Here is a 14611-nt window from a genome sequence, read left to right as displayed (position 1 = left end):
TAGGTTGAATGACACGTTTCGTGTATACCATCCTATAAGTTTTGGTGTCTTTCCTGTTGTATATCTTTGCTGAGTATTTGTCTCTAGTAATTTTGTAAGAGTTGGTCACTTCTATGACTTTCTCATTTTCTCCTTCTTTCTTTCAAACCCAACATTTCTTTCTTGTGATTTTGAACAAATGTTTTAAGAGTCTCAATGTTAATGATTTTACTGTTGGCATGGTTGAGCGTAAAACCGTTTACTTTGCATGTGTGCTTCCCTGATTTCGTCTGATATGCATACGATTTAGGACCCGTGGACGCAAAGATCTGAATAGGGTCTCCCTCAAGTTCATCGGTGAGTTCCCCCAAATAATCCCCTAGTGGTGGATTGACATCACCAGGTCTAGAGACAAAGAGCACAGAGTCAGTATCATAGTACAAGACACGTTCTTGTGACATGTCCAACACACTGAACAGTTTTAGTCTTGCATAACAGGTAGTGAAACTGGCAATGGAGATATTGGTAGTCTCACTCTGAGGGATAAATTCAGTGTTGTGGGTCCACTGAAATTGGGCTACATTGTCATTGAGAATATGAAAATCATGCAGGATCTTTTTAGGATCTGTCAGAAACTGATAAAATTCCTCAAGTTTAGATGCAAATACAAATTTTGTCTGTCTCATATTGGGTCTTTGAGCATATTTACCCCAGAATATATTCAACATTAGTTTTGACAGGGCTGTCAAACCAGGGTTTTTCTCAATTTTGTCATAGTCTAACTGAATGCCTTCATTCTTCAAATAATTGTCAACGTATTGTTGTTTATCCGCTTCTGACTGACACCATACAGGCCAACCTGAAGATTCTTGCTTGATTTTCAAGAAGGTGTTGATGTAACTGGCAAACAGACCACCCGATTTGGTCGTTTGGTCATACTGGGTGGTTTCTGCCCAGTGATAAACTTCATACACCTTTTCAATTTTATAGCCTTTCTCAATAGCTTTGGTTAACTCTGGAATGCACCAAGTCCCGATGAAAGTACGTTCTTCCTCAGTGTGCTGACATGGTTTTTGTTCCTTTGAATTAGCACAAGTTTGACACAATGCAAATTTGAGTTTTCCATTTGATCTGTAGGGTAAGACTGGATGATACAGTCCACGAGGGGGTAAGATCTTGACTTTGGCAATGCCAAAGTACTGCTCTAGAGATTTGAAGTTTCTGGTAATGATTTGAGGGTGCCCAACAGGATATTTCTCATACTTGTTGACCCAAGGGTACAAGGAGGTAAAATCCATGTACAAAATGCTTTCCTTCTCTTTAGTTTCATAATACAACTTGAAGCATTAGTCCGACCACCGAAAAATGAATCTCTGGGATCTAGTCGTTCCTTGAGATCTAAGGTGGCCACATAGGTTTTCAATTCAGGTTTGGTTTTTAGTTGTTGCTTGAACTCATGTTTCCAGAGGGTCACTAACTTGTATCCCTTCTCTTTGATGGCTGCATTTCTCTTCATGGTCAAAGCATACAGCTCACTGATAGACTGCTTGGTGTGAGGCAGTACTGTTTTATCTCGGTCATGAGGATAGCATGTAGGACAACCATGATAGAGACACCCGTCAAACTGGTAGACAGTGTTGCTGTCAAGACAGTACCCATCCAGCTTATACTTTGTACCAGGGATCTGAAATTCTCCTTCATACAGCGCGTGTTGAATGTGCTTGTGTTGGGAGTGATTCTTTGTATTGATCCTTTGTATAGCCATCCCCAGGGACCTGGGCAATGGGACTGGGAAGGGTCTCTTTTTCATGAATGACAGACCCAACATTCTGTAGACTCGTCCATGTCAACCACTGACCAGGTTTGACTTCCACCCAGTCTTGATTTTCATGCACTTTGACAGGTAGCCATGGAGTGACAGTTCCTTGCCAAAGTAGTTTGACATGAGTGTATGCTGTCAAGAACTTGTGTTTGAACACCCCATGACACACACTGGCAATAGTAATGTAATCTGTAGGATCAACGCCAGGCTCTTTCTTTTGAACGATTTGTTGAGTTTTAGGATCCTTGACAACATAAGTCTTTGTTGTGACAGACAATAATAACTGTCGGAAAGTCATCAGAGATTCCCTCAAGATTTGAACATCCGAACGACAATATTCTTCCATTTCTCGAGAAAAGTCAAAGGTTTTATCCTTTTGTTGGGCATACCAGTGTAGGAAATCAATCCTGTCTTGTGTAGACATGATGTGCACCCCATAGAAGGAAGCCACAGGATAAGGTCCTACATACTGTTGGTTGGCAGCAGTGTTAAAATAATGAGGGAAATAGCTTCAACTCTTCCAGATGAAACATCTTGGGAAGATTGGCCAGTTTAGTATTGAAGAAAGACAAACTGTTCAACAGTCGAATGTTCAAACCACGGGGAATATGCATATACATGAGTTTAGACCCATTGTACACCATGTTGTCAGGAAGCATACTGTTTTCAGTGAGATAATTCAGCAAGAAATAGCCATCATAGCCCTTGAAATTGTTAGCAAAGATGGTGAAATCTCTGTGACTTTTGTCAAATAGCCATTTACAGAATAGTGTAACTGTGTATGAGCCTTGGAACTTCACTTCTCGATGACCACAGGTATCAGGACATGGAGGCATCTTGAAACAATTGAATTTATTGTGCCATTTGTTACAAACATTACGAGTACCACAGAAAAAGCAGCGAGCTTCAGGTGAGAAAGGATCATTTCTACACATGTCACAGACAGACTGAGCAATGACAAAATTGGGTTTGTGTTCCTGATGTCCACACCAAGATTGATGACAGTTGTCACATGGGGTATGGTGTGGGCAATCATTTTCAGGTCCACAGAGAAGACAGGGTGATGGAATATAGCCTTGAACACAAGCAGACACTTGAGCTTGTGAACATTCGAAATCAAACATGATAAACTTCTTCGGTTGGGGTTTGCCATTCATAGGCAATGGCACGTGATAACAATTGTGCTCTAAGGGCACCCTCTTACCACATGGTTGACACATGTAGGTATCACAATCATGTTCACCATCTTTATTTTGCCAAATGTTCAGCACTTTGAAACACTGAAGACAACGCCAATAAGTATCACTGATGGGAGGTCACCTGTCTTGGACTTTTCAGGTTGCTTATGAGCCAAAAAACATGCTTCAGATCGGCACTGCATGTGACAATCAGGACAGATTCTTGTCGTGTCCTTGGTCTCACAGGACGATTGTTTACAAACCCTACAATAATGTGCACATTCGTGTTTCTTTCTACTTTGGAAGGGGGTGAGACAGTGGTGACAAAAATAACTTTGGCTGAAAAAGCCAGAAATGTTTGGAATGGCATGAAAATGATTATTTTCCAAATAAAGAAACAACTGCTTTCTGCCATATTTTACCCCTTTGGTGATAAATTTATTCACCAGTGATGCATTGACCACCAATATTTGACATCCTAAGACAGCTTCAAATTTGGGAATATCTGTCACACTCGCCATTCTGTCCTTGGACACACATGCTTTGTCACAGAGGAGATTGGCTAAGAGGGTTTGATGTTTGTTATACTTTCGAAGATTGTCATACAGAGAGGGAGGACATTTCTTGTGCTCCAAGACCAGATGTGTCATATGCGTATTTTTCTTGTCACTGGTAGACATTATCAGAAACCTCACACTGATCTAAAGGATGAGTCTTGAGGAGATCCTACCATTCAGCCTTAGAGGTCATGTGACTTTCAGCAAAACTCTACTATAGAAAGTTTTTGTTTGACACTTTCTTCCACATTAATGATTTTGTGAGACTTCATACCTCCTTTTGGCATATCGATCATACCTATGTCGATGTCAAATGATTCGTCCAAGGCTAAATTGTGATGACTTTTTAACACGTTCTCTACGTGGCTTAGAATGATATCAGCGCTGAGTTCATCCAATGGTCTCAGTGGGACCACAATAATAACTTTTGATGACGTATGAAAACTCTCCCAAGATCATTCCCTCCTAGATAACCTCTGGCTTCCCTTAACACTTCATTAAACATACAATGTAAATTGTCTTGTAAATCAGCAATATTTTGCCCCTTCCATTCATCATTAAATTTAATTTGATAAATTTTCTCAACAGCAGCATGTTTAGCGAAAGTTCTTTCCTTCCGTAAATTATATTCATAGGGTTTATCCTGTCCAGAACCCACTTGATCTGAAGGAGACCAATCCTCAAATAAATACCCTAAGTCAAAATCCCCAGTAACTTGTTCCCAATGATCAGAATCCAGATTGTCCTGACTCCAAGGTTGAAACATCTCATCAAAAATCTCCCCTACCTGATGGATTGATTTGTCATCCCGTTTTAGAGAAGGTGAAGAGAAGGAGGTGATGGGGATGCTGGTCGCTTTATGCCCGAGGAGGTGGAGGGTTCTTCATCAGGAAGTGGCCGTTTCAAACATTGCTGCTGATGTTAAGACAAACCAGGCATCCTTTGGAAGGTAGCTCCACAGTATCGACAAGGCAGACCCTTGTGCTTCCCATTCCACTCCCTGTCTTCAACACAGAGTCTAACTTCTTGGCTTCCTGACAAAGCAGCTCAATGACCTTTAGATTCACGGCCTCATCATCTTCAAGGCCTGTCTGTTTTGCTCGGAACAAAAGTTCATCACTACTGGTAAAGGAGTCGAGGATGGTTAAAAGGTTACGTTGAAAAGCGTCCATCTATAAATAATTGAAACATAATTATAAAGATTTTATAGTGTTCTCGCTAAAATATTTTTTTCCTTAATGAGATGAACAATCAAGGGACACAAGTCTTCCAGCCTTATGTGTAAGCGCTACTTAGATTTCTGAAGTGAATTATAACAGCTAGATCATTGGTTAAATTTACTCATGTAAAAAAACAGAACTTTCTTTTGTATGTCTCTAATATTGAGGAACTTTTAGAACTGTTACAGTTTTTAAAACATTTAACAGCTACAACCGTTTATTGTTGACAGATATCGAAACATTAAGACTTGTTCCTTGTGTGACAGGGTATTTTAAACTGGCTAGTGATTTAACAAAATGCGCTCTGATATTTTGACCTTATAAATAGCAGCTAAGTTCCCCCTCATTGTGTGAAATTTATTCTACGTTGAACACGTATGCTTAGACTGTCTCACTGTCCCTGAACCACATTATTTTCCCTACTGCCACATGCCATCTCTGCAGTGCTAAAACCCTAAATAAATCAAGTCTAGATTTCCTCAGGTTCTGAATCTCTGGTGTCCTTAGGGCTCCTTTTCAATTTAAACGGGCTTGTTTGTTACTATCAAAATTATATATCTTCAGATACTAAGCATTAGTCTAACGTTTGCTGTGTGAACACTCGAGTCGGCAAACTCATACCATTCATAAGATAATTGAATAATAATCACAGACCACTAAGGTGAACCTGAAGGTGACACACACACCTGGACCGGAAAGGGGAGGGTGGGGCTCAACAATCGAAAAGGTCACACCTATGTTACGTCATAAAAACAAAATGGAAGATTTGAGACTCAAACCCAACCCCACACACACACACACACACACACACACACACACACACACACACACACACACACACACACACACACACACACACACACACACACACACACACACACACACACACACACACACACACACAACACACGTCTTTCACACACACGTCACACACAGTACGTCCGTTCACAACACACATCACAGGTTCCTGCGCCCTTACAACACGTTCCGTGGCCTTTCCTGGGCGTGGCCGAGTCGAACACGTCCATCACTGATGGGGGGTAGTCGGGTCTCGGCGAACTTGGCCCAGCTGTCCATGTACTCGTAGGGGTAAACACCCTTCCTCATCAGCAGGGGTCGAGTCTCAGCGTCGGTGTATCGATCGGTGATGGGGAAGGTATCGTTGGCCTTGACCAAACTGTCGAGAGACGACAGCAGGAACTGAACTACGTCTATGAACCTCAGGCCGTTCAGGGGAGAAGGAGATGTATCTCTCCATGTTGTTGGGGATGCACATCAGGTTGCCGTCGACCCTCATGATGGCCTGCATGATCAAGTGAGAGTCGTACCCTCTCAAGTTGTGGAAGACCACAGGGATGTTGATTGTTTTGGGGTTGATTGTGAGCTTGAGGTTGCACGCGCTGTGAGCGGCGCCTCTGTACCCCCCGGTGATGTGACAGTGATCCCTCACCGAATCGCCGTTCAGCGGGCCGTCGCACACGTGGCAGTGAGTGCTGCAGCTGTGAGCTTGCCGGTCGGCTTGGGTCATACGCATGGAAACGACGGTGTACAACCTCTTCCCGATGGTTTTCTCTTCCTGTTGCAAGCGCATAAGAAACTTTTCAGCCGCGTCGGAACCCCTGTACACCACGGGAGCATCCGTTTCCCCATCACATCGGACGACACGTATCCGAACCCACAGGCCTTGTGCTCCTTTGTTTTGTGCGTGTTTGGGGTCGGCCCGATGTCAACGGGTTTGACGAGGGCTTCGAAGTCGGCGTAGATGATGTAAGGTACGGACATCTGGTTCTTGTGGTTGTCGAATTTTAGGACATTGTCGCCTTCCTTGGGCATGACGATTCGTATGGCCGTCTGCCCCACGCATAGGCAATCCTCCCGATGTGATTCCAGCAGGTCGGCCCGGATGAAGCCGTGCAGGCACTGTTCGCAGAAGTGACTCTTTGCTCTGTGTGCCGATTGGTCGTACAACAGCCTGCTGAAGTGTTTTATCCACACGTAGTGGCAATTGCCACCTCGCTGGATCATGAATATATTGATCACGTGACGACCCTCCATTGGGCTGATCCTGTGCACGATCGTTTTGTTGCCTTCGTGCCGGAAGACGTTGATGGCTATGGGGTCCTGCTTCTCGATTCTGGTGACCTGGGATATGGGGGTTGAGTTCGTCTATACCGTCCCAGTTGAGCCCATCATCTTGGGGGTAGCTCGAAGGTGTGTTCGAGTTAACGTTGGTCGGAAACAAGGCCGACCTGATAGCTACCCTCATGCAGTCATCCCCTCTGTTCTTGACGTTGACTATGGCTTGTTTCTTCTTGTAGTAGAGGGGTAAGTCTAGGTACGATCCGCCTCTGAACGGTACGTAGTTAGCTATGTCTAGATAGACCTTATCGATTTTGTCCACGGCCCACCCGGACCCCCTGTGCATGAAGCGTTCCAGGGACTCTCGTATCTGCTGAAGCGAGATGTCGATGGACTCGTCTACCGTCTCGGGTTGAGTCGTGACTTCTTGTTTACCCCTGAAGTAAGGCTGAAAGTACTCAATGGCACCGTCCGTCTGCTTTTTATCAAGCGACATCTTTACCATGATTTGAAACTTGAGACTTCCCAGGTCGTTCAGTTCCTCATTGACCTTGTCAGCGATCAGAGGCTTGATGTCGCCGATGTCTATGTTCTTGTCTACATGCATGCGCCAGCCTCTCAGGTAGTTACCTACAGCGCGTTCAGTGTGCACGAACTGTAGATCGACGACTCTGTGCTGATGCAACAGTTCGACTAGCCCGGGTTTCCTTATACGGGAATAACCCGCCAGCCCCAGCTCTCTGGCTTGGTGTTTGAGTTGTTTCACCGCTGGTGGGGGTTGTATGCCTAGTAAGCTAAACAGCTGGGGTTTCCTCAATCGAGAGTAACCCACTACACCTCGTTTCTCGCAATCTGCCTGAGCTCTCGGACAGTAGGCCTCATTGATTATACCCTCGACCCACCCGGAACATGCGCTGAGTAGTAGGGTGTTTTGTATTATTTGCAACAAGGCGTCGACAATCATATCTATCTCTCCGTGATGCACATCTGCTAGTCCACCATCAAAGTAATTTCCAAAGCTTCTCAGGCAACGACTTTCCCTGGGTTCAACTTCCACGAACTGTAGACTATTCATTATTATACCTAGGTGCACACAGTCTCTAATTGGGTCACTGGCTAGGGATGGGAGGTAAATGCCACTACATAGGCAGTAGTGGCATTTAACTCCGATGCCACACACGGAGCACGTGTAGTTCATGAAACACCTCCTGTGGAAACAACAGTACCCTTCGGTCCTGCATCTCTTACCGCAGGTCTCGGTCTTCCTCATAAGCACTTACTGACATCGATACGGGGCAGGTCTCATCGTATACTCATATGTGTACCTAGTTTAATTGCTTTGCGATCAATGCAGTCACTGCTAGGCCTATCACAACGAAGGCCAGTTCTCGGCCCTTTTGCCCCGGGCTGGGTGCGTAGTACTGGGAGAGTGTGGGTTCCTCGAGTGGTTCGAGCTGTTTGCCGGTCAGCAGGTAGTATTCTTTCGCATCGTCGTCGACGTCCTTGAACGTTCGAACGACATGGTTCTCACGCTCGAGTCGTTCGTTAATGTAATCGTGTCTCTGCATACGTTTCTTCGTGTACTAGGCTTGCTTCACGAGGATGTCCTTGGTAGCCATCGCCATACCCAGGTTCATGATGAGCATGCCAATATCCTGCAGGTTGAAGTCGAGCTGGATAGTCGGTTGTTTGAGGACCATCTTGGTCAACCGAGCGTATGCTATGGCTAGGCCGGCGACCACGGTGATGTGGTATGCTTCGTTAATGAACGTTTTCCCCTCAGACATGATGTATATGATATAGAAACATATATTTCATTATAACATAATATTGGGGTTGACCTTTACTCGTGCCTGTGAGGGTGGGGTTGGTTGTGGCCTATTATATAGCATGAAAGCCGCAGCAGCCGCAGCAGCTGCGGCTATCCATAGAGTATAGTTACTATGGCGCTTGGCCAGGCCCCCTTTTCTAACTGCGGCGACTCTCTTAGGGTTCTTCTGCTTAGTGACTTGTGTCGGGGTCGGGGTTTCCTCCCCCTCTGGGGTCGGAGTCACTTCCTGCTGGGCAGCATCCATCTTGTATACTATTACTATTATTGTTCCCCTCTTTAAATTGACAATGCTTCGCCGTGATGATCGCCGCCGTCACCGGGGCTAAGAACATGCCGTGTCTGTGGTACAGCAGGCAGCTGACGGCGCTCAAAGCGTGTTCGATAAAGGGGGCCTTCTCGAGTTCCTCCCACAGGTAAAGCCGGCGTTCCAGGGGAATGGGGAGGAGGTACGACGCCAAACCGGTGTAGATCTGTGTCATGGTCGACTCTATAGTCTTCGTTATCTCGGCCCCAAGCCGGGACTCGGCTTATTGACCTCATCGGCGGGTAGTTTCTGGATTTTATCTGGAGCATAGTCCCCAAAGTATTGTTTGGCCTTGCCGCCAACCGCCAGCGCCACCAGCTTCTCCCGCTTCGTCATCAGGCAGTTTCTCTCGCTTATCACCCTCCACTAACAGTTGTTCGAGCAGTTCATTGCACTCCATCCTATAATGTTACAAGCGATTCTTAACTCTAATGATATAATAACAGATGCACAGCAAGATGAAGGTTAGGTTGCACACGATGAGCACTTCAAAAGGTGACATATAGAACTGTAAGTTTTAATTGCTAAGCCATTGCTAAGCATTTGCTAAGCATTACTCAGCATTGCTTGGCAATGCTTAGCACTTGGTAAGCCACGGGTTGGTCGGTCTTGACCATGAGCTTAGCATGCTTCGTCTCGGCTAGCTGCCTCTTCACCCGTTCCCATTCTAGTTTGCTCATCACGTCATTCTCCCTCAAGCACTCCTCGAACGAATCCCTGTCCTTGCAGTGAAATAAGGCAACCCATCGCGTCCTTTCCCTGACGTCTTTCAGTACCGAGTTGAACTTCTGCGTCAGCACCCAGACGCTGTGCTTTGCGTGCCGGCCAGAGAAGGCTAGGTACTATAGCACGTCTCTCTTTTTTGTTATCTCTTTGTTAGCACTGCAGTTGTCCAGGATGAACAGCGTCGACTCCCCCTTGAATTTGTTATGGTAAGCCTTCAGCCAGTCCTGCAGGCGTGTTCCCGGGTCGACTCTGTGCACGTCCGGGTCCGTCATCACCCAAGGTCTTTCCGTGTACGTCTTGTTCATATGCAGAGTAGGGCACATGATAATGATGTTGGGGAAGGTATCCTGGTAGTACCCCTCCAGCAAATCCAGCACGAAAACGGCCTTCCCACGACCAGTCTGCCCGCACACTATGGCGCAGTGCGGGTCGCGGGGTAGATCTTCAGTTTTACGCTGCTTTTAGCAATATTCCAGCAATTTCACGGTGGTGGACACCAGAAATGGGCTTCACACATTGATCTGATTTGGGGAATCGAACCCGTGTCTTCCGCGTGACGAGCTACCGCTTTAACCACTAGGCTACCCCACAGCCCCAATCTTATTTGGAATACGCTATTTGGTAGTTATGTATATACACATACTCATAATATAGTCGGAATCGTACAATCAAATCAGCTTTCAGCACAGACTACTTTTGCTCATTGGATTGAACATTGCCATGTTTGACTATGGAGTTATCCTCCATTTTGATGTGATCATTTAGTTATTTTGTATATTTGACAGTGATTTTGTTACATTGCACAGTAACGTATTGACAAACAGTGTTGCAAATGTATCACAATGTTTCTGTTGAGATTCAGTAGAAGTTGATGACATTGTGTTTTAACAATGAATAGTTACGAGGAATATATTACCAAATGTGGATGCATTTTGGAATCTGGAATCTCTGAAATAGTCATATACTTACCCTTCAACACAAAGCGCCTTCTAGTAGATATTCTAATTTAGGCTATTGAAGTAGGCAAGCGCATGCCTCTATCATCTCACTTCACATCACATCAAGCAAGACCAAAGATTGTGTGAAGAACATTATTAATGCCATGGATATCCAGCCTGGGGCTATTGTGTAAGTTAGAAGTTTGCTGTTAGGGAAATGTTATTATCACTGACTTTAATGCTATTACAAGTGTTTTTTTATAATTATACTGCCATCGTAAAGTGAGTTTTGCACTGCCACTTTATTGCATACGGCCTGTATATTTAATTTGCTGAGTAACTTGGTGACCTAATTCTATAATACAACTGTTAATATATAAAACTGATGGTTTGCTGATTTCAAAACGAATTTCATTTTGCTTATAGATTTCAGGGTTAACGTATTGTTTCAATATCACTATACAGTTCACTGACCCGTGCTTATAGTATAGTTGTGGTCGTACAATTGACGGTATTGTTGTTAGTATACTGTTGGCATAAATTCACTCAAAATGTATTTTTACTATTGTATTTTTTATTTTCCATGATTTATCAATGGACATTGAGACATTTTACGGCATGTCTTATGACACTTTAAACTGTTCAATTGTTCATGCCATCCGACATAATTAACACAATCTTCAGAGGGTGGACAACCTGACACTGCCTGGCCGCTTCCCGGGGCAACAAAATAACCGTGAAGTACTTCTGTGTAGATTTGGAGACGCTGTGCCTCGGTATAATTAAGAAACCGAAATCTGTATCTATGCGATCCTGATTTCCGTGGTGATGTTGGCAAACCAGTAGAGATTTCGACGTCGATGGCTCGGAATGAGTCTAACATCTGTGAAGTCAGTCCATTTCGGTCTTTGGTGAATACTTTGCACGAAACTGCAATCAAAAGAAAGTATACACCTGAGAATTGGATTTAACCAACACATTACCAACGTAAAGAAAACATTACTTGGCTGAAAATAGAAGCCGATAGACGTGTCCAATATATCGCCAATGAACAACAATGTCTTCTTAGTTTCATTTGTAGCCACCATCCCAAGTAGATGTTCACCGAACAATAACTAACATTTAGTAGAATATGATATTCCGATGAATACAGCAACCAGGAATACCAGGAATCATCACCATCTGATAGTGAAATACATGCATAAATACGTCCATATGACACAGTCGGAATCGTACAGTGGAGTCCGCTTTCCTAAATCTTGATAAACGTGATTCTATTCCAAACAGCTATTCTCGATCGTGAAGAAGCTAACAGAAGTGAAGGAAGCCAGTTCTGGAAGGTGTCCATCAGATTCCAAACTGCAAGCTAATCGCTTGGTTGATTTCTTCTCGGACAAGGTGCGGAAAATTGTAGAGGACATTTCAAACGAACATTCTCATCAGGACCCCCTGTCAGACGAGACAGAGTTCAGTGGCACCACCCTTAAGGAGTTCATCCCTGTCAGTGAAGAGGATGTGACCAGTATAGTTCGGGTGTCACCTTGTAAATCATACTCTCTTGACCCAGTTCTGACGTGGCTATTACGTCATTGCATGCCATCAGTGGCAGCAGCAGCCTGTTCAGTCATCAAGTGCTCCCTGGACTCTGGCACAGTGCCACATTGCTTCAAGCAGGCACTGGTTACCCCGTTACTCAAAAAGGCATCCTTGGATCCTTTGGACTTTAAGAATTACAGGCCGGTCTCGAACCTGCCCTTTCTCTCGAAAGTAATGGAGAAAGTGGTCCTCGCTCAACTAAGCAGGCACATATCTGACCATCAATTGTCAGAACCTTCCAGTTTGCATTCAGGAAATCGCACTCAACGGAAACAGCGCTGCTCCGAGTTCACAACGACATCCTTCGCTCTATGGACCTTCAAGAAGGCTTTTGACTCGGTGGACCACAACATCCTGACATCGCGTCTCCGGTACACGTTTGGGATTACAAGAACAGCTCTGGCATGGCTTGAGTCATATCTTGATGAGAGGTCCATGTCCGTTCTAGTTGATGGTTTCATATCAGACAGCAACGAGTTGAAGTGTGGGGTTCCACAGGAGTCGGTTCTTGGACCCGTCCTCTTCTCAGTCTACACTAAACCTCTAGTGTGGCATTATACGCCGGTACTCACTCAAATTCCATAGCTATGCCGATGACCAATAACTGAATATTTGCATTAAACCTCGTTATATCAGGAATGGAATCTCACAGCTAGAAGAATGTGTTTGCAAAGTTCAGAATTGGATGTCATCAAACTTCCTTAAACTCAATAGTGACAAAACTGAATTCATGATGATCAGGACCTTCAACCAACTCAGCAAAGTTGAAAGCCACACGCTCTCAGTTGGATCATCTTCCGTAGCACTTTCCACATCTGTCAGGAATCTGGGTGTTCAAATGGACAGGTGTATGTCGAGCAAGACTCAAACCCTAAAGACAGTCAGAACCACAAACTTCAAACTTTGTTCCTTCGGAAATATCAGACGGTACCTTGATGTTGATACCACCAAAACGCTTGTGCATGCATATGTCACTTCGCATCTGGATTACTGCAATTCTATACTGTCAGGATCTGGAGCCATCACACATCTACAAAGACTTCTTTGAGTGGCATTTTTAGAAGTTGGAAGTCAACTAGAACAAGTATTTATGGATGACAACTTCTTTTATTCTAGAGCACGACGTTTGGATACAGGTTCTTGTATCGTTTTCAAGTGAGAATGGTACAGGGAGAGAACAGGTGATATATATATAACAAGACTAATTAACAAGGCAAGGCGGAACAACAATGTGATGATAACAAATAAAGGGATAACAGATGATTACAGGGATAAACATAGAGGCCAGCGGAAGCCAATGATACACAGAGCATAGAATGTATACAAGATAAACAATGTGATGATAGTGAATAAAGCGTAGGAGAGGACAACGGGGATACACAGAGAAGCCAGTAGAAGCCAGTAATGTTTCTACAAGAGGCTATGGTTGATTGATGAGCTCATCGTATGCAGTGGGGATAAAGTAGCCTTGATCTCTATTAATCAGTGGTCGGTATCGTTTGATGTTAATTCCTTCAGTTATCTTGAGTTTGGTAAAGTCTGATTGGTTTCTAACGAGGATGGTGAAGTCAGTCCAGTTGATTTGGTGATTGGGATGAGTTGCTATGTGGTCTGAAATGGCTGATTTCTGGTCCGATTTGATGGTTGAAATCTGATGTTCCTTGATTCTGGTGTTGACGGGCCTGGATGTTTCTCCTATGTATGAGTGTCCACAATTGCAGTCAATTTTGCCTTTGGGGCTTTGGGGTTTCTTGGTTTGTGGGTATTTTCTACCATTGGCCTGCAGGAGGTTGTTGATGGTGGCGGAAGTTGAAAAGGTGGTATCTATGCCTGCATGTTGCTTAAGGGGCCTGCTGATCTGGTGGGAAGGTTTGCCGATGGATGGAATGGAGATCTTTATAGGGTCAGATTCAGGTCGAGGAATTTTAGTAGTAGATGGTGATAATGTAGCTGCAATTGTTCTGTTCACTAACTGGGGTGGGTAGTGGTTAAGGCTGACAAATACTTCTTTCAGGTGGTTGATTTCGTCATGGAGAGTCGTAGAACAGATGCTCTTAGCCCTTCCGGTAAGCGTGGAGATGATGCCTGACTTCACTCGTGGAGGGAACATCAGACTTCATACATCAACTCGGACCAGAAATCAGCCATATCAGACCACATAGCAACTCATCCCAATCACCAAATCAACTGGACTGACTTCACCACCATCTCTAGAAACCAATCAGACTTTACCAAACTCAAGATAACTGAAGGAATTAACATCAAACGATACCGACCACTGATTAATAGAGATCAAGGCTACTTTATCCCCACTGCATACGATGAGCTCATCAATCAACCATAGCCTCTTGTAGAAACATTACTGGCTTCTACTGGCTTCT

At 44.3% G+C, this 14611-nt stretch overlaps 1 protein-coding gene across 1 annotated transcript; it reads right to left on the bottom strand.

Annotated features, from left to right (window-relative positions):
- Window positions 1-13650: 13650 nt before the first annotated feature.
- On the bottom strand, window positions 13651-14340 carry LOC124279870. Its single transcript, XM_046715748.1, has one exon. The coding sequence runs from the start codon at window positions 14338-14340 to the stop codon at window positions 13651-13653; it is 690 nt and encodes a 229-aa protein (XP_046571704.1).
- Between the last annotated feature and the right edge of the window lie 271 nt (window positions 14341-14611).

This window comes from Haliotis rubra, unplaced genomic scaffold (genome assembly GCF_003918875.1).
Source record: "Haliotis rubra isolate DU_JTF1 unplaced genomic scaffold, ASM391887v1 Scf107, whole genome shotgun sequence".
In the NCBI taxonomy this organism is placed as follows: domain Eukaryota; kingdom Metazoa; phylum Mollusca; class Gastropoda; order Lepetellida; family Haliotidae; genus Haliotis; species Haliotis rubra.
Note: the sequence above shows the minus strand (reverse complement) of the source record. Positions and strands in the feature narration are given on the sequence as shown.

What these genes read in the sequence shown, in the direction of transcription:
- LOC124279870 (XM_046715748.1), bottom strand. Translation starts at nt 14,340, where the DNA reads ATGTTCCCTCCACGAGTGAAGTCAGGCATCATCTCCACGCTTACCGGA.